Raw genomic sequence first — 27,989 nt, 5'->3', positions numbered from 1 at the left:
ACACACACACACACACACACACACACACACACACACACACACACACACACACACACACACCATTAGAAATGAAAGGCTGCTTCAGAATCAGCATAATCTAATTGATAACGTTTTTCAAACAACAACACTTTCTTTGATTCGGTCATATTCATTTACTGGAAAAATCGGTTTTTAACGGTCGTTCCCGACTAATGTTTAGATAAGAAACGACGTCGGCTCCGGCCAGAATGGCGCATTTCCGACAGTCTTGCCAGCTTGCGTGAGCGCGTTATCACGGGCGCTCATCTGAAGGAGGCAGTCGCGTTTATAGATAAATCATCTGCTCCAGAGCGCCGATTTTCCTCAATAGACGCCGTAATGGACATAACAGGAGCCCATTATTGCAGCTGCAGAAGCGGAAAGACCAAAAAGAGGTGCGTGATGCGTTTACGGCCACTGTTATGCTGATGCTTATAATGATGGTAATAAGAAGCGGCCCGCTCAGTTGTGAAGCTAATTTCTTAGCAGGCGACGGGAAGGGATGACTAACCCCCCCACCCCCCCCCCACCCCACATGCAAATGTTAGAAGTCTTGCAGAGTCGATGTTTATTCATACAAATGGAATCAATTTGCAGACACAGTCGAAACTTCCGAGGAGAAACTTCCCATTTCTCTCACCGCTCCTGATGAGATCCATGATGGAGATCGTGAGCGACAATAATTACGGCAGGTAATTAGCGGGCAGAAGCAAAAGCCGCCTCCAAATGTGCAGGCCGTGCTTGTTGTTGTGGGAGGGGGGCACTGCTTGGTTTATTTTGACACTAAGGCGAAAGAGAGAAGTCGGTACTGCATGATGGGGAAAACATGAGCAATATGTGGGGGGGGAGTCTCAAATTTAATGGTGACGTTTCCGGCTGCTCGGAACAGAAGCCTCATATATTGTATTTGTGTATATTCCCTTAAAGTTCAACATGTTTAAGGTCATATCTCAATCAATTTTAGATTCTAACAAAATCTCATAAAATAAGTAAGTCTATATTAATAATCATATCAGTGGGATGACCTAAAGTCATATTTCTAACATTGATAGGGGCCCGCCATAAATGTTGGAACTATCAATCAGGGACCGTTCCAGGTTTCTCCACTTGAAAGAGGGTTTAAAGATTCCTTATGAAAGAAGACGATGAAACGCCAGCGGGAGAAGCTGATAGATGAGCGAAGGCTCTAATTCCCATCCCGCTTCTGCTGCTGAAGCAGCGGTGGGCTTATCAAACACACACGTTCCGAGTCTGAGACATCCTTCCCTGCGAATTCCCCTCGCTCTCCTCGGCACCCTTTGAAATCTGTGTCACGCCTTCCCGTTTTCTGTTTACAAGAGTCAAATTGCTTCCACACACTCCTTCGCTAATAGATCTGGGGGAGAGAGCCGAGCCAAGGCGGCCGGGGCGCGCACGTTTTCCTGCTCGGCCGGTAAATACCTCGACTGTTAAACATCGCCGCGCAGTCATCCTGAGAGGCGACAGTCTAACGAGGCCCTCTCTGACTCATCACTTATTACTGGCTCTGACCCGCTGCTTAACTGATTTCATGCATGCATAACGTGAAGGATGCACAGTGGAAAGTTGGCCCCGTTCCACTCCTACTCATCCTTAAAAGTGCCCCAGTGCTACAAGGACTGCAGGGTTGTTGTTTTTTTTTCTTCCCCCCTTTAATTTTCAGATTCAAATCTACAGATTGGGTGGTCTCAGGAAACAGATCGCACTCTCCAACATGACAACACACGTATTGATTTAGCAGAGAAAAACGCAGTTTTGGCACAATGTTTCATAAAACAGGGAAAAAGAGCAGAAAAAAGGGTCATGTTTAATTTTCCCTTCCATAATCACCCCCCCCCCCCCATTCAAAATGTGGCCACGGTGCAAAACAAGGGAGACGGGACACAATGGAAGGTCGGAAGACTCGGCTAACAAATGGTGTAGGTTTGATGTCAACATGGTTAGTGACAGTAAAAGCGGGGAAATTCTGTATCTGTCAGAGACCTTGTAAGCAATCTCAATAAAAACGAGCCCCCAGACCTCCCACATCCTGAGCAGCAATCTCACCACTAAGTCTCTCTTTCCCACACTGGAATTTTTCGGAGATCACGTCTGTGAAAATGTGTCAAATCTGGGCAGCACAAGACTCAAAGGAAACCGAAGAGGGATTTTGTTGTGTCTGGTTATGGGGGCGAGGGGTGGGAGGGGTTGCTTGGGACCAGGCTGTGGACTCTGGCTTCCCTCGTCCATCTTATCTCTGTTTTTAATGTAAAGGAGCGGCTTCAGCAGCGGTCCTCAGGTGGCCTGAGATACTTGATCTTTTCAGAGCGTCCTGGCATGGAGGCTGATGGGAATCCCACACTCGGCTCATTCCTTTTCTGGCGGGTCATCACCTGCTGTCTTTAATTCATTCATGCTGTTTTCTCCCTCTTTCTCCCTCTCTGTTCACTTGCCCTTTGTTGCCCCTTTTGAAGTGGTTTGGAGTCCCGCGGCTTCAGAAAGGTCAGAAAAGGGCAGATCTACTGTCCAGGGTTAACCCATGTCGCCGCCAACTGTATATAGATACCACCTGTCCCCCCGGCCCTGTGTCAACACCACGGGTGCGACTGTACTCGCACCTCAGACTCTCACCCCCCTGTCACTTCTGTATTGCCGCTCACACACCGAAATGGGGCTGAGCAAATGCACATCCCCGGGGTTGCGCCCACATACAGGAGCAGAACTGCTGCGGGACCCCCTGCCGTCCAACAACCAGCACACAGAATAAATCAAGGAGCCCCGCTGCTCCGAGTCCCGCCCATTCCTCACGCGCTAAATTACAGAAACTCTTTCCGCCTGCGGTCTGAGCCAGCGGGGGTTGTGGAGAGGGGAGAAAGACTTATGTCCTGGGGAGAGGCTCTATTGCTGCTCAGGGGTCAAGCCGAGAGAGGGAGGCAGCCAAAGGTCCCTCACGATAGAAAAAATTTGCCTTTCAAATGGCAACCAAAGATCAAACCACTCCGAGGTGGTTCTGAAGCTCCTCTTACTCCGAAGGACCCGTCCAGTGGAGGTCTGGAAGGACAGCCGAGGTGGAGCAGGAAGATCCAAAACTGGACTCTGGGTCCGACACATTCAGCCCCTCGAACTTTTGTATGACTTTCCTCACAGACTGGAACTGGGTGTCTCCGTCCCACCGGCCCGCTCCAGCCCTGCGGGGCCCCCTGTAGGTTGAGTCCTTGCAGAGGAACACGTGTAATGGCGGGGGGAGGCCACATCGAAGCTTGATACGGCCCTGGCCCAGGCAGAGAGCGGGGCGCACCCCAGCGGGGTGGAAGAGGGTCGGAAGTGTGGCCAGGTGCTCCTGGGTCAGGGGATTATGGAAGCTCAGGGCGGCGCCGCCGAAATTCAGGAACACGCCGATGGTTTTGACCTGCGGGGGGACGGTGCAGAGCGGCTCCTGGGTTGTATCATACACTGCAGAGAAAGAGGGGCCCAGTCTCTGGAGCCAGAGTCCACCAGAACCATCTGCTGACCTCACACCTGAGACAGGAAATTCAGGATTTATTCCCAGTTTATTTCAAATACGACATAAACTTATTGTGCAGCTTGTGTTTTGCTGGAAAAAAAAGCCCCAATTAACAGCCTAATTTAGCATCGTGAACATCTGCTATTAATTAGCACGCTACCGTGAGCGTGTTAGCATACTGACATTAAAAATTCGTCTCGGTCTGATGCGCTGTAATGGTTTTACTGTAATAGGAGGTAATGTGTGTTTTCCCGTATGGTGGCACCGGTCTGTCACGGATTACAGGAACTTTATCTTTACGAGCCACAACTGTGGCACCGTTTCAAGCTCACCGCTGCCTTTTTTTTTTTTAAACGTTTTTAGTTTGAAGGTAGAACAGAGACTGCAAAGCTGCCTTTCCTGCTTCAGATGCGTCGTTTTGAACGTGTAAACGATCACTTCTTCAGCATTAAAACCTAAACCACGTCGCAACCCTCCCAACGTTGGCGATGTGAAGTCTGTTGGTCTGCAATCGTCCGGTGACCTTTGCATCTGTGGGCGAGTACATGCATGTTTACATGCGACTGCCTCCTCAAACAAGCACGGCCGTGCTGACTAATGATGTAGGTTTCTGCGAACAATGAGAGCGCTGGCGTCGGCCCAGCCCGAGCAAACCATGGCGGCTTCTTACCGATCCTGTAGACAGAGCTGTTGCAGACATCCACCTCCCAGTAATACTGCCCTCGACCGATGACGACGTCAGCGCAGGCCTCCGGCAGGGTGAGCCCGGGGTCGGAGGGCACGGTTCCCCCGCCATCGTCGCGTGGCGGTGGGGAGGGAGGGTCCCCTCCGTGGTAGGTGACGGTGAGGGAGGAGTTGGAGAGACGGAGGGATGGAGGAACGGATGCAGGATCCAGGGCGAAGCGCAGGCCTGAGACAGAGTCCATTGGTTTAGAAAAGGCGGCTCGTTTCGCCCCCGTGTGACTGTGCAGAAAGCTGAAATTCATCATCACAGTGGTGTTTTCATGACAATAAATAAGAGGTAACAAACATTAGCCTCCATGTTTTACACCATTCTGCCCCAAAGAGAAGAAATAAACAATTTAGACGTTATCCCGGAGTCTCGGCTGTGCTGCACGGCGGAGCCCTGATGTAACCACTTCCCCCCTTTAATACCCTACAATTTGTTTCCTGTCCAGAAAACGGCAACTGACCCCCAATCATTATTGAACCACAACCGTGCAATTGCCTCTAAATATTTTGAGAACCGGTTTCTTTGGGTCCGACTGCAGCTGAATCAGCAGTTAGGATGAATAGGTTTGTTTTCAGAGCGAGCTCCCAGCTTCGAGTTTCTTATTGTCTTATTTTGTTTCTTGGATGAGATTTTATTCCCTCTTGGCTTCACGTTTGTCTCCTTTTTTCGCCTCCCCATGTACGAGACACCGCTCTTGTGCAACATCTACTGGCAGCAAAAAACAAACCCAAAAAGCCTGCAGGAAGGTCCAAACGTGCGGCGCACATCTGACCCAAGCAAACAGACCCTTGCAAGAAGTGTGAAAGATTTATGGTTTGATCTTAGGAATGAGGGTTGACTCCTGACCAAACACGGACTGCTCCATCTCCTCCTCACTCAGGTCTACAGCGCCATCTGCTGGTGATCCTCCGGGACCTGAACCTGTAACGGGGAAAGGGCGCAGAATCCAGTCATCTGTGTCGGGATCACGACATCATTTATTAGTATATTTACCGCGGGAACGTCTCGGAGTTGCCATCTGTTCCGTGTCCAGACGGTGCACGTTCCTCTAAATAAATGTAACCCACAGGACAAAAATGAATGCTCCTGAAATGAGTGGTCCTTTTATTTGGTCCTCACTGCTTCATCTGTGCGGGACCACAGAAACAGCTCATCTCACCTGATGATGCGGGCCTTTGGTGACGTCGGGGCTGACACGCGCAGGGCTCACTGTGGGGTGTTTAGGGAGACAGGAGGGGGCAGATGACCAGTCCCAGCAGGGCAGCTCTACAGGGTGCAGACAGCCCGGGCACGGAACGGCGCAACCCGCGCTGCGATGCGACTTGGTCGGTTTTCCTGCTCCTCCAGCCGATATGCATCGGACACACATGGTGTGAGAGCAAGGCAGGATGAGCAGAACCCCCCACTGCTGACAGGCTGGACAGCAGGACACCTGCTGCAGATAGTCTGCGACTCTCCAGACATTTCCCTCCCTCTTTGACGGCCCTGCTGTCATTTCCACAACTTTGGGATCCTTGTGCATAAAGTCCGCTGATAGAAGATCGATGTCCAAAGGCCCTAAAGCCACAAAACTTGCTTTAAAGCCTCATTCAGCCATGGCAACAATCCATTATTAGACATCCAGCGTCCCAGGAAAGAAATCATCAGAAAAGATGTCCCATAACTGCAAAATATTTACATTTTCACTATTAAATGACAGACTAAAATAGACCGACAGACTGGGGAGCGCTGTTGTTCCAACCAGACTATTGTGCAAGGGTGGTAGAGAGAGACAGAGAGGTAGAGAGAGAGAGAGGTAGAGAGAGAGAGGTAGAGAGAGACAGAGAGGTAGAGAGAGAGGAAGGTAGAGAGAGACAGAGAGGTAGAGAGAGAGGAAGGTAGAGAGAGACAGAGAGGTAGAGAGAGAGAGAGACAGAGAGAGGAGAGGAGAGGAGGGGAGAGGAGCCCAACCTTTTCAAAGGCACTCAAGGCTTGGTGTTACCATGGTAATGGATCTTCCTGGAGAGATGTGCAACTGCAACATAATACGCTGCATACATCTACATTTTAACAAAGGACATCCGGGACAATTGATTTAAAATGAAACACAGCCGCAATAGCAGATTTATCTATTTATTTCACTCGAGATGACAATGATCGCTGTAATCAGAGATGACACCGTGAAAGGAGAAAAGCCCGCAACCATCACGTCGCCAATCTGCTGGAACGTGAGCTGATATCTCCGTGAAGAGTGTTTTATCCGATCACATCAGCGCAAAGATAAACACGCACTCTTCAGCCATTCATGTGGATCATATGACAGCAGGAGAGCTATCAGCGCAGCTGAGTCAGGGCGTGACGACCTGTGAAGCTGCAGGAGGAGACGCGTCAACCGGAAGTTGCAGACCCGTGCTTTTAAACAAAGACAAATGCACTTGTGTTGCAAAACTTCATTGATGTCGCCTATTTATTCATTTTCCAAGTATCTACGGTCACCAAGAGTTTGCGGGGCAACTCAAAGGCGCGTCGCTCTGCGGTTTCCGTAAAATCGGGTGTTTATTCTGAAAATAACGACCGGAAGCTCAAATCAGTGCGACTGAGTCTGACGTCCATCACATGACGGCGCAGAGGCTCAGTGGCAAATGTGGACATGGAAGGCTCTGTAGGTCCGCGGTGTGTGTTCGGGGTGCTGCTTTAGTGATGCGAGCAGCGCTGCTTCCTGCTCTTTATCGGGTTAAAGACGCCTCCAGGAGACGCGGCGCCAACTTCCGATAAAGCTGCACATTAGCTGTCGCCTTACAGACTTTTGCGCTCCCGCAGGAGGCTCCCTGGTGCGGGAGCCGGTTCCGAAGTCCCTCCTCACTTTATGAAGTTGTGGATCGCCAGGGTCCACCATGACCGAGCGGACCCCTCTCCTCCACTACCGGCTCGCCGCCAGCGTCAATGAGGCCGAAGTGCGGCCACCCCCGGCCGGACAGGCCGTGGAGCAGCCCCCGGGCACCTCCCGGCAGAGGTCCGCTCAGCAGCGGCAACCGCAGAAGCTGTCGGTGTTCTTCGGTGTGGTGATCCCCACCCTGCTGTCCATGTTCAGCGTGGTGGTCTTCCTCAGGATAGGTGAGTTTCCCCCGCCTAAGTCCCAAAGGTGCATCTGCATTTCCTGATATTCTGATATTTTCCGGATATTCTGATGTTATGGTACATATGCGTAAGGAATAATATTTTCTAGCATTATTCAAGACGATCCACCGATGAACTCTCCCTCAAATCTGCATTTAGAACCGTGATTTGTTTCCCCCCCGATTAGTTATTTACATACTTTCGTGTGACATCCTGCACCACTAGAGGGCGCCCGTGCGCGGCGCACTACATAAACTAATAGAAAACTTTTGGAATCTTTCATGTTTCACTCATCTTTCTTAGCTCTTAGCTCTCTTTCTTTAGCCACGGAATTTATTTTGTTGTTTTTACACCAGCCACATGAAAACTTTAGGACGGGTGCCTTCAGAGATTCTCGGCATGCGTTTTCAACATGGGAGCTGTTAATCATTAATTCAGTTGTAATATTTGAAGCCATCCTATAATTCCTATAATACACTATTGCACAATCCATATCTTTTCTATACTTAGCTTCGCGGTCAGATAAAGTTTGTGGAGAAAGAATATGTATATTGAAAGAGTAAGAAAGGCTAAAAATCAAATAATTCTTTTGCTCTATCTAAGATTCTAACAGCTGGATTCTTGGTTTACTGTTTCCTCATTCATCATTTAACCACATTTTTAAATTTCTGCTGTCGCAGCATAAACTGGGATTCCTTAGAAGTGCACACAAAGTCCTTTTTTTCTTCTCCTTTTTTTTAATTTAGTCACTATTATCCTGTTAAACCCCGGGGCGTTCTCCCAATTTTCCCATTTTGCTTCCCCCCCTGTTTATCCCAGTGTCATGGGATATCAGCTGCTGGGGTGGAACACACCCACATCACATAGTAGCAGACTCTGTGGGACTTTAGACTGCGAGCATGCCCGTCTACGCATGAACAAACCCTGTTTTAATATAGAATGGGGATGTGAAACCAACCTTATTTGCTGTGAAAACTTATAGAAAATAAGGACACCACATTGTGCGTGCTGTTTGTATCTGAAGCACATAATTAGGCCTGAAAGTAAATCATCAAATAGAAGCTCCGCAGCCATTTCACCCACATCCGGCAGAATGTTGCTGCTGTTTAAGTAGTAAACGACATTATAGCAGCACTAAATGGCTGAAAATGTTGCGCAACTCTTTTTAGAGCCTTGCCAAAGGCATTTGATAGAGTCCAACACGTCGTCCTGGCAGATAAACTCCACAGGATCGGTTTATCTAACCAGGCTGTAAACCGGGTCTTTAACTGTTCAGCATTTAGCAGAACTTTTGTGATCATTTATGCGATGCTGTGTCCCGTTTTTACAATAATAACGGTAATTTATCGCTGATATTCAGCTCTAAAATCCGCCGAGTTCTTGGCGTCAGCCTTTGATATTGTTCGGACCCATTTTCCGGCTTGGTGAGCCGCTTCCATCTCACCTTCCTAGGCCGCCCACTGTTCATGGGGCCGATATTTATATGGCCGCGCCTTCAACGGCGTCGGCCAAGCAGAACCCGTCCTGTCAATGACACGTTGCTAAAGTTGTTTCTGAGCTATAACTGAAGTTAGCAACCGTTTATATCAACACTCCTGATCAGTTGTTAAAGAAATTCCATCCATCGTGTACATCGCTGTTCCCTAAACGCTGTCGTCTAGGGAACGAGAGTTCAACTGGACCGGGCAAAAAGGCTTCGGAAGGAGGGAGAGAGTAGTAATAACATATCCAGGAATACTGCCGGCAGCAGGATAATCGCGACTACATCCCATCACCAGAAGTTTTTCTTGTGTTAATGCGTGTCAGCAAAAGTTTTAAGGATGTGGAAAATCGGTCCTGAATGTTGTAAAAGGACCCTGACATCTTATTTCCATGCCCCGATCAGATCAGTAGGCCTCTTTCTTTGCTGAAGCATCCGTTTACAACGAGTTTCACAACACAACGTGTCTTTTCAAACATTAACACCCTAAATCTCATCACGGGGCAGTTTAATAACGCATTGTTGGGCGCGTTTTGCTCAAAATGAAAGAGGCAGTTGTGGTTGAGATGCCACGTCACATGCTTACGTAAGGCCAAAGTTCTGCTTTTACCCCGCTGAGCTGGTCTGGACTGACTCTTTCTCCTGACTAGGCTTTGTGGTGGGACAGGCTGGACTCTGCCAGGGCATCGCCATGTTCCTGGTGGCCTACTTCATCATCTGCATGACCGTGCTGTCGGTCTGCGCCATCTCCACCAACGGAGCGCTGGACGCCGGCGGAGCCTACTGTATCCTACCGTTGCTAATTTTGTCCCATGCATTTAACCCGTTGCTAATGCTAACTCGGAGCAGCCCCTCTGCGGGCGAAGCCGTCGTCGTTTCCGTAGTTTCCCCCCCCCCCCCCGTTTCTGCGGCTGGTTTTTCACACCTTAGCGTCACTCAGACATGATCAGTCGAGCCCTGGGGCCGGAATTCGGCGGCAGCATCGGCATCATGTTCTTCCTGGCCAACGTCTGTGGCTGCGCTCTGTTCGTGCTGGGGCTGGTGGAAGCAGTTGTGGCCACCTTTGGGATACCAGAAGGTGAGTGGAGTGTAAAGGGTTGTTACGGTTCAGGCCCAGTCTGCAATAACCACCTCTTCTTCTCCTGCTTCTGGTCCCGGTTGTCCTCCAGACGGCGTGGTGCTCTCGGCCTCCCAGGTGCTGCCTTCGGGCTACTGGTATTCTCTGCTGTACGCCACAGCCATCGCCCTGCTGTGTCTGCTGGTGTGCCTGGTGGGCGCACACATCTACGCCAAGGCCACCTTCCTCATTTTCCTGGTCGTCATGGTCGTCTTGGGCACCATCTTCATCAGCTTCTTCGCCGTGGGCCCCCGCACCATCACCCTGCCCAGCAGCTCCAGCCCGACGCCCAACCTAACTGGCCCCGCGTTCCCCACCACAGCCAACTTCACTGGTTTCAAACTGGAAACGCTACTGGGGAACCTGTGGGGTGAGGAGCGTGCTTTTAACACCTTTGTTCGCACAGCCTAGCGTAGCGCTCTCCTCCCGATTCCTGGGATTTTTATCCAGGCATGTGATCATTAAGCTAACCGCCTCTGGGCTTCCACTGAGGCTCATGTGAGAACTATTACACCTTCCAGCTTTGAGTAATCCCATGAATGAAGAAAGCACTCACACACACTAAGACAAGCGGGTAAAATTCTAATGTCACGTGTGAATATTTCAAAAATCTGTTTCGTGGTTTGCTATTCCTGTTTATATCGGAGGCTTTTCTAGCACTGTGGCTGTGTTTAAACTGTTAGGGTGCTGATCGGACTCATGCATCACTTCCTGCTTATCTCCCCACAGCTGAGTACACCGTGGATTACACAACAGGGACCATGATGACCTTTGCCACCGTGTTTGCCGTCATGTTTAACGGTTGCACCGGCATCATGGCTGGGTCCAACATGTCAGGTGTGTCCCCATCGTGGGGGGGGGAAAGGAGGGTTTCACCTGCAGTAACCTGATCAAAGAAAAGCTGTTATCTGACCCCGTCTCTGTGGGACCTGATTAGAAACGTTTGTGTCTACAGGGGAACTGAAGAATCCCAGCTACTCCATCCCCCGCGGCACCATCACTGCCGTCATCTTCACCTTCATCATCTACAACCTCCTGTGTGTGTTGGTGGCCTGCTCCTGTGACCGGTGGGTAGAAACACTCATGAGAATATGACCTCAACCGGCCTGCACGTTTGCTCACCTGGGTCTAAACAGCCTGTAATGACACCCAGAATCCAGATGAGGTCGCTAAAAACCCAAGTGGACGAGAGGGAAAGGTTCAGGTTCGCGTTGGATGCAGTAGACTGTAAATTAGAGCTCTTTGTGAGGTCATTTATTGGCTGTAGCCGAAGCTCCGGTGATTCTCTCCCCTTGAAACCAGTCCTAAACTCACTCAGTGCTTCTTTTTTATCTGTGTCTCTCCCCACCTCTCATTCTGTCTCGCTGTGAGTGCCCGAGATCGCTATTGATGAAGCACGAAAGCCAGTGTTGCCAGGGTGCTAAATTGACATGACCGGGCTATAAAAGAGCGGCAGAGATCAATACCGCCGTCGTTTACTGCGCCGCTGTCCTCTGGTCTTCACCTATCATCACTCACGGCTCGTCCGGGCTGTTTCCTGCCTCGTTTCCTGGCATTTCACGCTCACCTGCTTTGTTGTTTGATCAGTATTTTTTGTCTTGATTAAAAAAAACAAAAACAAACCAAAACATTTTAATTGGGCAAAAGCATTGTTGGCTCCTTAAACTGGGGACGGTCAGCGCTCATCTCGTGGTCATGTGACCCATGAGGGAGGCCACAAAGATGCCTCACATGATGTGTGTGTTTGTGTTCACACATGTGTTTGCCACTGTACAGCTCCAGTGTTACACATCACAGCCGTGTTTCCCCTTTATTGATTGTCAACACTTAATGCGGCCTTCAGAAGTGTGCAGAATGTGGTGGTGGATCCACTGGTTAAAGGACAGCGGTGGAGCGCCGCCACAGAAGCAGCATTGATGCAGAGAGAACAGAGAGGCGCTTCTTTCAGACAGCTGTGGTTATGAAAGATAAACGTCTTCCTGCTGTAAAATTCCACTTTTATTGCTTTCTGGCCCAGGACATCATTCACTGTCTTGTCTGCAGTTATCTCGGGCTTATTTGTTTTTGCGCAGGGTGACCAGAATTCATCTGGTTCTTTCTTTCGTGGGGAGAAAGAGCTCATAATTCCCTGAAACGAGGCATTTCCTGAATGTGCATCTGCCTATTTTGTTCTCAGATTTAATTCATCTTTAGTGGCTCATCAAAACTTCCAACACGCCTTGTAATTGGGGAGATAGAATTTTTTACTTCAATTATTGCCTCAGATTAGCTTAATGTTCTAATTGTCCCATCTTTTGTCTTTAACTGAGAAAATGTGACTCGCGTGCTTTTAATCAGTGAGCGTCAGTGCATTTCTCTTCTGGAAAGAACATTTCTATTCACAGACATTTCTTTGAATTCAAGTCACTCTTAGAAAGTATTATCAACAAGACCTAGAGGGAATCCTAGAAACTATTGATTATCTGTAGGAGAATTTAGAAAAATGTTCTTGCAGCACTTTTATCAATTGTGAAACATTTCCGTGCTCCTGAAACAATCAGTTATCCCACACAGATGTGAACAAATAGTCGCACAGCCACGGATGCACGAAAGCAAGCCGTTTCCTGCCATGATTGTCACATTTTTCTGGCATTTCGGTGACAGGACAACGATTCAGCGCGACACTTCTCCATGCAGTTGCGCGGCCTCTCCACGGGGCGGCGGTAGCGCCGTCCCTGATCCGTGGAGCGGCTGAAAAACTACCTGCACATCAGCCACAAAAGTGTGTCTGCACTTAGCAGTTTTGCTTCAGAGCTTTAGAAGGCAAAGGAGTTAAGTCTGTAATTAAAAGTAAATGTCATTTAGGTGAAAATAATTGCACTACACCTCCCCCCTATTCCATATTAAACTGCCTACCTGTGCCAGGGCTCAGTAAAGCGATGACATAATTTTCCTGGAGGCTGCCAGCTTCAGCCACTGCCCAGTATCATGTACTATGGAAGGTACCAGTATCTCAGTCCACCCTGGACCAGTGATGCCTCCTAATTTAGTTTTTTTAGGCCGGAGAAACTAGACATGAAGAAAACAGGAAGATGTATCTGAACGTAAAAGCTGCGGTTGCTTTGCTTTCAGGTCACTGCTAATAGCTTGACCCATTTTGTCCTGTTTTTAGGCATCCGCACACCATTGTGAATATTAATCCATGGAGCTCCAGCTCATTGTTTTGCTTTTCTTTTTGAACCCGTTGAACACTGACTAAATGAGTGTAAATGGAAGAGCATTGTGTTGGCTTGATTGACATCTTGGTGTGTGTGTGTGTGTGTGTGTGTCTGTGCGCATGTGTGTGTCTTTCTGAAGTGCTGCATGTCTCTGACCCATGTGCTAATCCGTCCCCCACTATAAAAGCTTTCTGTATTAATAACGGACTTGATAATTATATTAATTTGACTCTTTGTTGCACTGTCTCTTATCAACACACGTGCAGTCAGCTTCAGCCGAGCCTCCAGTTCACAAACGCCTCATATCTCACTTTTTCTCCGGAAAAACCCCGTCTATCCCCTGTCTACCCCCCCCCCCCCCCCCCCCCCCCCCCCCCCCACTCTGCATGTTTGCCACGTCTCTTGTCTTGTCACCCACACGCTGTCTGTTTTGATTCCACACTTTTCCTCCCCTTTGGTGTGTTTTTCCTCCCACTTTTCTACTCATTCAGGAAGTTCATTCTCTCTTATTCCCATCCAGGCTCCTGATGCCCTTCTGGGGTCAAACTGTGGTCCGTCAGGTGCAAAGGTCAAACTGTGCTTATTTTTCGTTGGTATGGGGAGTTTAAGGTCTGTCTTGGCTTCTTCTGGCACTCTCATTCAGAAGGTTGGAACCTCTCAGGTGGAACTTCCAGTCTGATATCAGAGAAGCTCCTCACATTTCAGGGAGCTTCTCCTGGTCTGGACTGGAGCTCTGGTCACCAAACGCATCCCCTCCAGCTCCATCTTCTTTGTTTGCCCCGCCACTATCACCCCACAGCAGCGTTCTTGGCTCTCCAGGCTCCTCTTCTTGTCCATCATCTGTCCATCCATGCATTCATTCACAAAGCCCCGTCCCACCTTTTGTTATCCACCTCTATCTCCCCGCTGCAGAGATCCCCCCCCCACACACACACACACGCACTTCCTGTCCTCACTGTTTGAGGACATGCTTCTCAAACAGCTTCCCATGATTACCATCCAAATTCTGCCGAGGAGCACTTATTCCAAATAAAGATGGAAGGGACGTGATGGAGAGAGAACGACCGTCTGCGTGCGTCTGTCCGTCTGTCTTGTTAGTCATTGATGTCACTCAATAACCCTCAACCACGGCCTGCTCCCTGGGAGCACTTAACTCTCCACTGCCCCCTCCGGCCCTCGTAGCCCCCCCCCCCGACCTTTTATGGTCTGTTTGCTGGCTCCTCATTGGCTGATTTTGTCTGCAGCCGCATCACCTCCTTGCGCTTGTGCTCGCCCTGCAACAGTGCCGGACCTTCAAGGTCGGTCTTGGGGTCATCGCTGAATGCCTCCAGCTACACTCAGATCCGTTTGTGAGGCTGAGTTCGTCATCTCAGAGTTCCGACCCCTCCAGGATGGTGGTCCAGGTGCTAATGCGGGACTGGCAGAACCATCGGGTCCGTCATGATCGTGCCATACGCTACGATTTAATCGCTGACTAGATTTGATCACATTTATTGGCCGTTTGCACGACTCTTTCTTCCTTCCAGCTTCATTAAACCAGAAGATGTTCGGTGGTTCATCCCTCGCCGCCCGAGATCCGAGCCGACCGCCATCGGAGCGAATGTGCTCCGCTTCTTTATGCTTCTGCTACACCTGAAGTCACACGGCACCTTTCCTGCGGCACATTAATCAGCAAAATCAGGGATAATTAATCCACGGTGTTTGCCCGTGCTGCTGGTGAGTGATCAGAAGCACAAACACTAGAAATGATGGATTAGAAGATGAAGACGCACGAGTGCACCGAGGAGGGCATAAATAAAAGTGGGGGTTCGAGGAGTGGGGGTGAGAACAATCAGCCAAAATGGTCTCTGGGAGCTCCGTTTACTCTCCGCTTTGTTATTTCCTCATCTGGAAATGAGCTCCTCTAATCTGTCACCCTCCCTCAGACTTTTGTTCTCTTCATCTGGGTGGCAGCGTTCATTCCATCAGGATGATCTGATCAATAATTAATATCCAGGCTGCACACACAGAAGTAATGGCCATTCACTATGCATATAGTCCATTATACCCCCCCCCCCCCTTTCCGTTTGTCATTGCTGACTTTTGTTTTTGAGAACCAGTTTGCAAATGTCAAGTTTTTCAGATTTATTTAGCAACTGCTGCCTGTCAAGAAAAATGAATAATCAGTCAATAAGGTCCGACCCCTGTCATCACTCACCATAACACCCCCCCCCCCCCCCCCCCCCCTCCAAAAAAAAGAACCCAAACACAAAAACACACCCCGCTCTGCCCAGGATATCTGGCCTTTTCTTCCTTTCTAAAATGCAGCCGGGAAGCAGATCAAAGCAGAGATGAAAGCATTTAATTTCCACGCGGCATAAAACTCAGGCACCCGAACAAACAAAGCACTTTTCATTTCCTAGTTCCGAGGGTGTCGTTAACTTCTCTATGATTTGTGATAATGCAACAGTTTTTTGCCCCCCCGTGTGTGTGTGTGTGTGTGTGTGTGTGTGTGTGTGTGTGTGTGTGTACCTCAGGCCCCATGTGAAATAATGGCACGCTCAGATCATTGGATGGAGTGAACAGTACTTAACGGGGTCATAATATGTTTAAAACTCACTAGACCTGAAAGAGAATGTGGTGGGACTCCTAATTAAAAGGGAAATAAAAGCAGAGAGTAAACGATGGGGGGGGGGGGTACAGAAACGAGTGGGTTTGAGAAGTGTCGTGATGAGGGAAGGAAAGAGGAAAGAGATGGATTGTGTGTGAGAGAGTTCGATTCTTCACTCTCGCTGTGGTGTTGGCATAGATCTGCCCCCCCCACACACACACACTCACACACACACACATCTGTGTGGATCGGAGCACTAATCACACTGTCTTCTTCTCTTCCCCACCAGCGTCCTCCTGCAGAGGGATTACAGTTTCCTCCGAGACATCAACATCTGGCACCCTTTGGTCACCATCGGCGTCTACTGCTCCACGCTCTCCGCCGCCATGAGCAACCTGATCGGGGCGTCACGCATCCTGTACGCCCTGGCCCGAGACGATCTCTTCGGTACGCCCTTTGACCTTTTGGGGCGGGACTTTGGCTTTTGTGCTGATCTTTGGTGATGTTTAAAGACGTGACCTTTCGCCCCCCCCCAACAGGTAAGGTCCTCTCTCCAGCTAAGAAGACCTCCCACAGTGGGAACCCCTGGGCTTCAGTGCTGATCTCCTGGTTTCTGGTGCAGGTGAGTGGAGCTAAATGAAAGCGTTATCTCACCCTCTACTTCCTCATCGTTTAGGTGTAGCTTCAACTGTTTGCTGATTTGGATGTGTTGGATCTATTTAAAGAGCATAAAAATAAGGAGTTTCAGGGGTGGAGAACTCTCCCAGGTGTTTGGATTCAATATTTTATGGGGCTCGATGAACTGGGTCAGAGTTCCAGCTGAGCTGCGGCGGATGCGGTGAAGGCTGAGAAACCGCTGAGAGGTGGAGCGAGAACGAGGGTCGGAGCGCTCGTCCTTTCCACCCCTCCGTCATAGAGAAGTCTTCACACTCAGAGAGTCCGCCGTGAGCCTCCACCGTACCGAGCTTTCGCGGTACCGAGCCTCCGCGGCTGAAGGCACTGCTGCATGATGAAACTGGGTTTGGATGGTGCTGCGACCAGACGGGGGTTTATTATCTGCAGGTCGTTTGAGGCTGCGTTGAAATTAAGCTCAGTCATGTGACAGGAAGTAGAAGCCAGAAGCTTCTCAGGACCTTCTCAGCAGGATTTTTCTATCCGTTGAAAGTGATGCACATTGTTGAGGGTTAAACCAGTCATCAGGTGTGAACGGAGGCTGCTGGAGAGTCACCTGACCACTACACGTGCACATGCACCACAAGGCCTGCGGTCTCTTCAGAAAAGAGACGGTCGGCCACTGTGATGGTTCAGACGTTGGTTTATTCTCTGGGGGTGAATTTGAACTGAGGGCAGGTGATCAGTGTAGTGATGGAGAAGTGGGCAATAAAGGGGAGGATCTGGAGCCGGGCCATCCCAACATCATCAGAGGTGAGCGCGGAAGGTTGAATGGCACGTCATTACTCTCCCTCCCTCCCCATCACTCCCCTCTTCACCCCCCCCCCTTTCCTCTGGAGTGGAGGGGGAGCAATTACATGGAAATTGTTGGCTACGCCGCCTCCTACGCCAGATATCACCGACTCGCATCCTCTTGGCCTCCTTATCTTCGCTTTCATCTGAACGAGTCGCTGATGAAAACTGCCTGATTGTGGTCTCGCCCCAAAACACTTGAAGGAGGAGGAGGAGAAGCGGACCCGCGGAAACGTCAAGATCCAGAAACCACGGAAATGTGGAGTCATTTCAACATCATCTGTCCTTCCTCCAGCCGCCCACTGAAGAAAAAAACATTATTATGGATCATTTTGCACAAGATTTGTGTTCATATGGTTCGTGCTTTGATAATGCAACGCAGCAAAAGGCTGTTTTGATGTAACAGGGTTGATTAACGAAGATGAAAGTCCCAGAATGGGCTCAGGTCCCTGTGCTCTGAAGGTGTTTTAAAGTGGATGATTCAACTTTATTATTCATCTTCCACTGATAATTATCTAAGGGGGTTGGTAGGAGGCCACAGATTGCAGTTAAATTAGGACCATTTTAAAAAGTTAAAACTTAAAACGCATCCAAATCACCATGCAGCCTCACCACTGAACGCAAGGACAGATGCCTTACACGTGCACACGCCTGCAGTTGCACGTGAACCTCCATGGCGAAGACAGCAGGACTGAACTGGGATTGCTGGGTTTTATCTTTCCTTGACCTGTTTTATGTCCCTCCAGTCTGAGGTCTCCACTGGTTCCCAGTAGACTGGTCCTGTCCAACCCAGTGGTCTTGTATAATCACGGTGCAGGCAGATAATTCTATCCAAAAACTTCTCAGGGCTCCTCAGGACCTAAATGGTCAAATGCTTCGTCGTCTCGGGACCCTGGTCCTGAATATCTGCCCGACTGAGCCTGATAACAGCTTCCTGAAGGTCCCTCCAGTCTCACCTTATCTCACCTGTACAGTATCTTTGAAAGTCGTGTTGGAAGCATTTCGGCTGCAGTTTGTCTGGCAATTTGGCTCCAAATCTCAGTTGCACGACAGCCGAGCAGAATGTTGGATTGATTTACGGGTCAGATTTATCAAAGCGGTTTAAACAGAACCGTAATCAGACGTGGAAAATAAAAAAATTCCAATTTAGTTGTAAAGGATTGAGGGTCAAAGAGGGCGCAGGCAGGACACAAACACCCTGTGAATCTGCTGCTTTTGCTGCTTTTAAGAGTGAGATGTTGAGTGTTTTCATGGAAACCTGCTGCAGTTGTGCTCCGTCCTGCTGTGTGCAGCCTATTATTGGCTGTATTATTTGTCTTCCCGGTCAAGTTTCCTTCTTCAGTTTTAGGATCCCGTCATCACACACTCTCCATTTCCCCCCGCCGTGCTGCTTCCTGTCACTGTGGTGGTGAACTCTTCTCTGATGATAATCCGGACAGTTGACTGTGAAGAAGAGCCAGACATGCAGCACGGAGCTCGGGGAGGCTGCTCGGCATCTCGTCACGCCGTCGGCCTTTTACATGATGCAAAAATGTGACATTCCCACACTTTTAATCCCCCAGCACCTCTGATGACTCCTTCTCCTTCACCTTCCTCTCCAGGATTATGATCCTCTCCAGAGCTAAAACGTGCTACTTGTAGCATTTACTCCAAAAACAAGAGACAGACATTCCCCCCACTGTTGATGCATGTGTCCCTGTTAACCCCCCCACTTTCCCCGTTTTTCACCAGCTGGTCCTTTTCTCCGGGAAGCTCAACACCATTGCCAGCATTGTGACCATTTTCTTCCTGCTGGTGTACGCCGCCGTGGATGTGGCCTGTTTGGCTCTCGAATGGGCCTCCGCGCCCAATTTCAGGTACAGCCGCCACTTCCTGTTTCCATACACGCCAACACGCAGCTTCCTTTCTCGGGCTGGCTCATTGTCTCCTCCATCTTTATTTTCATTTGGTGAAGAGGCGCTTGTTTTCTGTCTGGATGCTGCTGTGGTGACGCTAATTAAAGGAAACGCAACGATCTCCTCCCTCATCCTGGAGGGGGATCGACAGTAAAACTGTGCCTGCGGCTCCTGAAATGGGCGCTGAAGATGCTCGCTGATTTAAATTCATGCCCGTATATCCGCCTTTGATTGCGCGCGCGTGAGATGTTGCGCTTGTTCCTGACACTTGCCATGATCCTGATTTATCAAACGTCCCGAGGTAATTGTGCACCACCGTGTCATAACCCCCCCAGTGTTATTTGTGTAGGTGGCGCCGAGTCTTAATTCCCTCGGCTGCTCCTCCAGCTTCCTGTGTGATGTCACAAAAATCCCAGCTTACGGTTTTTAATCATTAACGAGCAGAGAAAGTAAACACAGCTTCGTTGTTTTGTCAGTTTAATCGATCTGTGCAGAGGAAATAAGAAATGAGGCTTAAAAGGGGTTTTCGTGCATTCGCGGTTTCTGTCGACACCTGAGATCACGACGCAGGACGGGTTTGTGACCGTGCACGTGGAGCACGAGCCGGCTGACGAGCTCTTGCTGTAATATTGGGGTTTATGGAATGATATCTTTGTGTGTCCGGTTGTTAAAGCTGAGCACACACTCCAAACCTCTGAGCGTGCCCAGTGTTGTGTCACACGTGTTATCTGCTCGTTCCTCCTCGTCACTGTGTGACCGCTGGCAGGACACAAAGTTAAACTTTTTTTTATTTCCTGCAGTGGATCTCTGTTGACCGGGAGGCCCGGGGGCCCCTGGAGCCGATAAGGCTGTTTGTTTTCTGGTCTGCCGCCTGCTCAGCGCCTCCCTTCTCTCCCCCTTCCTCACGCTGTTCATCCTCTTCATTGTTGTTGTCAAATTTGGACCCTGATTATTTGCATGTGTGTTGGTGCCCCCGCTGGTCATTGGTCCGACATTGTCAGGCTCTCTCCCACATCTCCTCCCAGGCCAAAAGAATTAAAAGCCATTTAACGCCGCGTCTCCCCCTGAGAACCGCTTTGTAATTAGCATTACTAATTTAGCAGAAATATTCTCCTTTTCCCTTAAAGTTGCTGTTGCGGAGGGGAGATGGAAAATGAGATGTAGCGGAAAAGACGTCTACTTAAGTGTGTTGGTGCTGTATTTTTGTGCAAGAATGCACACAAAGGTAAAACGGAGAGTGAGCTTTGACTGCGGCGGTCTGTAATCCAGAGCATGCTAGCGGCGTTTCATTTGGTTTAATGGATCAACTCTGTATCAAAAAATGACCTTGAGCCAGTCGGCAGCTCATGGACGGCTTCACTTCCCCTGGCGGCAGTTTCCTTTCTGCCGTCGCCTCCATTGGCTGTGTAATGATGTGACTTGACCTGCTGAACCATAAGCACCATTAAACAAAATCACTGGGTTCTGCGGCGGGTGCACAACATACGTTAGATTGATAGAAGTGTGTGCGTGCGTGTGTGTGTGTGTGTGTGTGTGTGTGTGAGAGAGAGAGGTAGGCTGGAAGGATGACGGACAGTTTGATGTCCTTATCTCTTAAATGAGTGAAGTGGTTTGATGATGATGATGACATCATTTGTTTTTGTGAGGTCTTCCTCCCTTTAATCACGTCAGATTAAAAGATGGGTGGGGGCACGAGGGGTCACACGTCGGACTGTATGGGAGTGACGGAGACACATCAGATGTATGTGACCTTTATCGTGTCGTGTGTACATCAGATTGGGCAACGAGTTGCAAGTAAAACCGGAATATTGTGTTTCCCAGTGACCTTGACTATAAAACTCTGAGCTGAAGCTCAGATCTCTATCTGAACAACCATTGCCTTTAACTCCTCAGATGTTTTAAAAGACACGTTTGCTGTCTGCAGGGACCAGAAAATTCCCGTTTTAGCATTTCGGTGAGATTCTCAGTGACATAACTGGCTCCCACGTCCACCTGTCTGGTCCAACCTGAGTGATGTTTAGAGTCCCTGAGTGGTTCCTTAATGTCCATCAAGGCTCTGCTGATGCTGTGCCAGGGTTTGGACGCCGCCTGACGTAACGTCTCACTCATGGAGCCTGGCAGCTCCTTCTGTTGGGGGGGTGTAAGCGTGAGCTCCTCTCCCTGCGTTCCCTCCGTCACAGTGTGACTTTTGGCTAAAAGCTGGATCTCCTCTCTCCACGTCTGTCTAATGTCTCTGAGGACAGCCGTTATTTCAGCCGACTTCTGCTGTGTCAGCACGGTGACATCACTGGTGGCCGGGGAGCGGGCAGAGGGAGGGACTACATTAAGGGTGGGGCGGTGAGTGTGTGTGGTGGCCAAGCTTTTAGCGTAATTACACCTGTTCTCCAGTGGACTGGATAAGATGACAGAACTGCAGAAGCCACAGAGGCAAAGTGGGGAAGTTGGTGGTGTGAAAAGCAAAGTTTGGAGGCGGTGCGCTCATTCAGCGCCACAGCCGGATCAGACGGAGACCACAAGGGCGTGTACGTGATTAACGTCCACAGAGGAGGCTCCTGTCAGGCCAGTGTGAAATGTAAGAGGGAGGAGAGAGAGCCGCAGCCAGGAGGACAGCGGAAGTATCGCCCTAAATATCAAATATAATATATAATAGAATCCCATTTGGCTGTTTATGGTCCCCTACATCTTGTAGTTTTGGACTTGTACATATAAGCGTCCCGCCACTTATCTAAGATATGCCCTTCCACTTCCTGTCCTGCCCCCAGGCCCACCTTCCGTTACTTCACCTGGCACACGTGCGTGCTGGGCATCGTGGGCTGCGCCGTCATGATGTTCCTGATCAACGCCATCTACGCCTCGGCCAGCATCGCCTTCATGCTGCTGCTGCTGCTGCTGATTCACTACCTCAGCCCCACCTCCAGCTGGGGCTACATCAGCCAGGCGCTGATTTTCCACCAGGTCTGACACACAAACACACACATGCACGTGCACGTGCACGATTGTGCATTGTCATCACTGGGGCGGCTAAAACCTCGTCTCCTCTGCTTTACAAGAGGCTCTATTTGTGCCAGCAATCGGTCAATAAGCTTTATAGACGCACAAACACAACCGCCTTTCCTAAAACCAAGGTCTGAACATCTAGCACACACACACACACACACACACACACACACACTGCTATCAATCACATTTATATCAGGTTTAGCAGATGCCCCCACCCTGCTGTTCTCACGAAGAGGGGGCTCTGATTCTGGAAGGAGCCGTTGCCAAGGCTCGGGCAGCGGTTACGGGCAGGGGCAGTGAGAGCGGCTGCCTGTGCCAGAGTTTGGCAGCAGCCAGAACATCATTACAACCACTTAACTTATTGGGCTTTTCTTCAGTGCCCTTTTTGGGTTTTTCTGTTTTAGTTTTTTTCCCATCCTCCTCCTCCTCAACCGTGGCTGGAATCAGCCCCTGGACGTCTCCCTCGTCCCAGTGTCATTGTCAAAATGAGGCGAATGTTAATTGCACACGCCAATTGGCTACAGACTTAATGTTCAAAACCTAAAGCTGCAAAGTAATCAGGGAGCCGATCAGGTAAACTGAAGAAGACAGGTAACCATAACATTAGTGTAAAATTATGGAAAACAACACTCGCAGCGCCACGCAAAACACCAGAGAACCAATTTACTGCAGAAACGTGCAAAGGAAAAAGCAAATGAGCATGAAGAGATTTGAAAAAGAAAGAAAGAAAGTGGAAAAAGCAACCACAGTAACCTCTGAAATGCCCTTGAGGGGGAGACACAATAGCCACCAGAAGGTTTAAGAGACAAAAATCACTACAACTAAGGCGTAAAATCAGAAAAATTAAAAAACAACCACCGAAAAAACAGCAAGATCAGTCCCGACCCACCTCGTTACATCCACAAAGCTGCTTCGCTCATTCGGATACGTTCCCTCAAAAGTAGGAGAGTTCCGTCTGCCTTCCCGGCTAATTTTCCGCCCGCTGCAGCTTGCGTCTGATTAGCGATAGCGGCGCTGCTCTCTGCACCCTGACGCGATCACGCACAGTTTATCACCAGCGGGGTACAAGCTCTTTAACTGCAGCACTACTTTTTTAACGCCTCATCCTGCCCATTACATTAATGAGGCCTGGCAGAAGCGTCCGGACGTGCTGTCCGGCAGCGGCCAGTCTGGCCGGGCGCCAACTGGGTGACATTGAAGCAGGCGAACAACCGGGAGGAAGACGAGGACGAGGGAATGGAGTGATGGATGGAGCGGTGATAGTGTGAGAGGATGGAGACGGCAGCGATAAATGGAGGCCGAAGCCGTCGGGCCGGGCCTCTGAACCGCCTCTGGTCTTTGATTGTTTGATCAAAGCCTTCTCTGTTTTGTACTCACCAACTCGAAAAAGTCCAATGACTGTCCTTTTCCCACACTTCCGCCTCAGGTGCGCAAGTACCTGCTGATGCTGGACGTGAGGAAGGACCACGTGAAGTTCTGGAGGCCCCAGATCCTGCTGATGGTGTCCAACCCCCGCAGCAGCGTGGGCCTCATCACCTTCATCAACGACATCAAGAAGAGCGGCCTCTACGTCCTGGGACACGTCCAACTGGGAGATCTCAGTAAGGACGTCTCTCACTCTGCATCGGATCATCAGAACATTCCGTAGCACTTGTGTTCAGACAGACTCGAAGCTTTTCTCTCAGTGAATTGATTCTCCCAACATTACTTCCACTTTGAGGGTTTTCATTCGTCTCCTCTCCTCCCGGAGGTCATTGACTGCTTTCTTTGTCTTTGGGCATTAGCGTTGAAGGTTCCAGGCCCGGAAGGGAACCTTCAGGATCCAGAGCCCTGTTCAGTGGCCACCACAGGGCCTCCAATGTTTGTCTGTTGTTAGGGTTAGGGTTAGGGTTTGCTCAGATCTCAGGATCCTCTCTGGTGTCCCCCCCACCCCCCACCCCACTCCTTTGTCTCACCTTCTGTTTACCTTCACAGAATCCCAAAATATTTGTCTCACGCCGTCCTGCTTCTTCCCCCCCGCAGACACGCTGCCCTCGGACCCCCTGCAGTCCCAGTATGACTCCTGGTTGTCCCTGGTGGATCATCTAAACATCAAAGCTTTTGTCAACCTGACTCTGGCGGATTCTGTGCGTCACGGCATCCAGCACCTCCTCTTCATTTCCGGACTGGGTCAGTGGCGCCACCATCATGTCCTCGTCTCCGTTACTCCTTCCCTAACAGGTCTCCTCTCTGTCCTCTCCAGGTGGGATGCGTCCAAACACCCTTGTCCTCGGTTTCTATGACGACAGTTTTCCCAGGGACATGCTCATCGATCCGTCCATGTCCACCATTCAGTGCTTGGACCATTCGGATCCTTCCCCGCCGTTCGACCAGAACCCCCCGCTCTTCCACTTTTCCCCCCTGCGCGTGTCCAGTGAGAGGCAGGACTGTGGGGAATTCGGGGATGGAAAAGCTCTGGGACCCCAGGAGTACGTGGCGGTCATAGCCGACGCCATGAAGATGCTAAAAAATGTGGTCCTTGCACGTTACTTCAACGGCTTCGACCGATCCGAGTTTCTGTCTCCGTCCTTCTTCTCCCCGGGGAAGAGGGCGGTCTACGTAGACGTGTGGCCGGTCAACCTGTTGCGTCCAGACAGCAGCAGCTACGTGGACACCTGCTCCCTCTTCCTGCTGCAGCTCGCATGCGTCCTCAACATGGTGAGGGCCTGGCGCAAAGCCAAGCTCCGCCTCTTCCTGTGCGTGGAGGAAGGGCAGAGCGTGCGGGGCTCGGAGGAGAAGCTGGGCCAGCTGCTCAAAGAGCTGAGGATCAAGGCTCAGGTCTACCCCGTGCCCTGGGACCAGCAGGTGGCGCTACACTGGCAGCGCCAGGGGGAGCGGGTCCAGAAGCCTCAGTCGCCCGACGCTTCCGCGGAAGAGAAGGAGCGCGCCGAGGAAGAGGAGGAGGAGGAGTACGTGAACAGCTTCCCAAGTAACGCCACGCGCCTCTCCGACAACTATCTGCTGGCTGTCAATCAGCTGATCCTCACCACCGCTCAGCCCGCCCCTGCTGTGCGCTTCCTGTACTTGCCCCGCCCACCGGCTGACACCCGTCGATACGCCACCTACTTGCGGCAGCTGGAGCTGCTGACGCAGGACCTGGGCCCCACGTTGCTCATCCACGGGGTGACGCCGGTCATCACCACCGACCTGTGATCAGCCCTCCTCCATCATGAAGCTTCTCCGCCACACGCTCCTCCGCTCCAGTTAATAGCTGACGGAATTTGCACCGTCGTGCACGACGCGGAGGCGTGATGGAAATGTCTGAGATGAAGATCTGACACTGTAACAGACCCTAGTTATTCCTGTGGGAACTTTAAAGGTACTACAGCAAATCGTTTTAATCTAATCTGGAAACAGTTGCGGCTCGAGGACCAACCACGGAACCTTTCGGCCCAGTGCACAGCCTGCAAATAGGCCAGTCAGAAACACTATCAAATCTAATATTCTGATGACTTTTGTATTGATTCCGCATCAACAGAACATTCCTGGTGCTCCAGTGTCAGCTGGAACCCTACGGAGGCTGACAGGCTTTTCATTCCTTCCAGCTTCTCATCCATAGTTTCCTCATGTTTATGGCGTCATCACGCTTTCTTCTGCGGGTCGGATTCTTTCAATCATTCCGCGTGCCGACTCAAGAAAAGCGCGTGCTGGCGAGGGCGCCAACGTGGAATCTGTAAGGGTCACAAACAGGAAGTCCACCTGTCCGTTTCAGCAGCTGGAAACGGAGGAACACCTTAATGAAAAGACTCAAAATCAAATCTCAGGAGTTTTTCCGAGCACAACCACCACCCTGCAGTCGTGTTTACATCACCAAGAAGTGCTGAAGTATTCCCATTTTTATGAATTTTAGCAACATTTACCTTTTTACACATTAGTGAAGCCTTTTCCAATCTCATGACAGATGAAGTGCCTTTAATTAAAGTTGTAATCTAACAAGTGCCGGTTTGACTTTTATCCAAAGTATTTGTAACTTTTTTTTAAACACAAGAGGCATTTATGAATAACTGTATAATAATAATAAATATGATGTGCTCATAAAAAAGGAATTATTGTCACTGTTTTGTCATCCTCGCCATCCATAAACACTAAGCTAGCATTAGCCATCATTTGCGTCTATCTTGGATATCTCATGAAGTATTGTTGTGTTTTCCAAGATAATGAAGGAAACAAACCCTTCTAGAGAAACAAAACACACTGATATTTAGATCATCTATACGAGCATCTGACTCAAAAATAAGGCTTTTTTCAAGCCCAAGTGAAGACCAGCTTGTGTCGCTTTTATTTTATCTTATTTACGCTGCTCCTGTGTTTGAGGTAAACTTTGGAAATAGAAGCTGGGAGATCTCAGCAGTTCAGGCAGAGCTGCCAAATGACCTTGTCCTACAGTTCCCCTCACGCCAGCAGAAATGAATTCCATCTCTGCACAGGTGAACAACAGATTGGAGAAATAAGCCCAAATAACCGTCGATATCTGTTCAGGAGGAGGAAGGCTGACATTTATCACAGAGCAGAGGGAAGGGACCCCGGCTTTGGTGCGTGCGTGTGTGTGTGTGTGCATGCGTGATGACAGTTTATCATCTGATCTGGACACATTTTAGCGTTTTAATTGTGTGGGTTTTTTCATCTTGCAGACTGAATAGTCATCACCTAAAAAAATAGAATCTGGGAGGGAAACTGGTGAACAAAGGCCTTCACATGGAAAAGCTTTTGTCCAGAAACATAAAGCAGCCTTTCCGGTGCACGAATCTCCACACGGAGGACTGCGCACGCTTGATTGGCTTTGATTTTCAGCTCTTCAAAGCTGGATCAAAATGTACCTGTGGCACAAATCCTGAAGCCCAGAACCAGCAGGGAAGCACTTCCTGCTACAGTATTTTGTGTGGTTAAGAGTTTTCTTTTTTTTTTTTTTTTTTTACAATATCAGAAAATCAAAATACAGATTTTTGTTTCTTATTTTCTTTGAATCCAACTGCGTTGATGTTTTCCAGATGCTCCCAGATCAGACGTCCTTGTCACGTTCGTCTTTAGCCAATCTGGAATCGCGAAAGTAAGTTTTGCATTAAATAAAATGGTAGCTGTTCTCTGGCTGTGGTGAAGATGTGCACATTTCAGATCTTGGAACACAGTTTTAACTAAATCCTTCCAGATTTAGAAGTAAATTTAACATTCAAAGGCTTCAAAGGTAATTTAGGAAGAAACTACTCTCCTAAAGGGGGTTTTCCTAAACGTGTGTGTGTGTGTGTGTGGGAAGCTTGTCACATTTAAGAGTGCGCCACAGCCCAGAGGAACGCCACCAGGACACACTCTTAGCATTCGAACCACGCTTCCTTCCTCTCTCCGCATCTCCAGGAGCCCTTAACGCTGCTCGACACACCGCTTAACTCAGTCAGCAGATGCAGACGAGGGCGGGATGACAAGTAGAACTGACGCTCCCATTCTGCTCCTCGCCTCAGACTTCAAACGCTCTTGGTTTTTCCCATTTGCATCTACAGCCGAGCGCCGAGTGCAGACGCCCATCGCAGGTGGAGTGCTCGCGCAGCGCTCTGATTGCTGCAGCTCCTCCACCCTGCTGCGCTGTGTGTTAGTCACTGGGGCACTTTGCAGCCAGGCCACTGTCGGAAACATTAGCATGTGCGATGGTTCCCCTCATTGGCAGCACCGCAGCAGCAAAAGCGTCACGCATGCATCAAAATCCATGTTCACCTCAGCGTCCACAAAACTATGTTGAAGATCCAAGTGCTGCCACCTAGTGGTTGGAAAACTGGCTACACCGATGACCCCCGGAGTTCTGTTGCCCCAGGAAGGGTCTTCACGGGCTGGTCCAAGTTGAGAGACCAAGGTGTGGTTCTTACTGTTGT

The 27,989-nt window shown here is 49.7% G+C and overlaps 2 protein-coding genes and 1 long non-coding RNA gene across 3 annotated transcripts; 2 read left to right on the top strand and 1 right to left on the bottom strand.

Moving 5' to 3' along the window:
• The first annotated feature begins 163 nt into the window (after positions 1-163).
• LOC115251595 (uncharacterized) lies at positions 164-5,228 on the top strand. The gene is made up of 3 exons (XR_003890134.1): positions 164-413; positions 616-710; positions 5,134-5,228. It is a non-coding gene; the product is annotated as an uncharacterized lncRNA (long non-coding RNA).
• LOC115251594 (E3 ubiquitin-protein ligase TRIM17-like) lies at positions 723-5,988 on the bottom strand. The gene is made up of 5 exons (XM_029844467.1): positions 5,413-5,988; positions 5,247-5,301; positions 5,100-5,174; positions 4,191-4,430; positions 723-3,534 (listed from the first exon to the last, which is right to left on the bottom strand). Exons 1-5 carry the CDS (start codon positions 5,773-5,775, stop codon positions 3,038-3,040), a joined length of 1,230 nt encoding a protein of 409 aa, XP_029700327.1. The 5' UTR covers positions 5,776-5,988; the 3' UTR covers positions 723-3,037.
• An 842-nt stretch (positions 5,989-6,830) lies between these two features.
• On the top strand, positions 6,831-26,173 carry LOC101066717 (solute carrier family 12 member 9). The gene is made up of 13 exons (XM_003968736.3): positions 6,831-7,346; positions 9,480-9,614; positions 9,770-9,907; positions 9,999-10,316; positions 10,676-10,783; positions 10,902-11,013; positions 16,023-16,180; positions 16,273-16,355; positions 18,929-19,053; positions 21,855-22,047; positions 23,519-23,693; positions 24,115-24,261; positions 24,335-26,173. Exons 1-13 carry the CDS (start codon positions 7,127-7,129, stop codon positions 25,282-25,284), a joined length of 2,862 nt encoding a protein of 953 aa, XP_003968785.2. The 5' UTR covers positions 6,831-7,126; the 3' UTR covers positions 25,285-26,173.
• Positions 26,174-27,989: the final 1,816 nt, after the last annotated feature.

Source organism: Takifugu rubripes, chromosome 11 (genome assembly GCF_901000725.2).
Source record: "Takifugu rubripes chromosome 11, fTakRub1.2, whole genome shotgun sequence".
Classification (NCBI taxonomy): Eukaryota; Metazoa; Chordata; class Actinopteri; order Tetraodontiformes; family Tetraodontidae; genus Takifugu; species Takifugu rubripes.
Note: the sequence above shows the minus strand (reverse complement) of the source record. Positions and strands in the feature narration are given on the sequence as shown.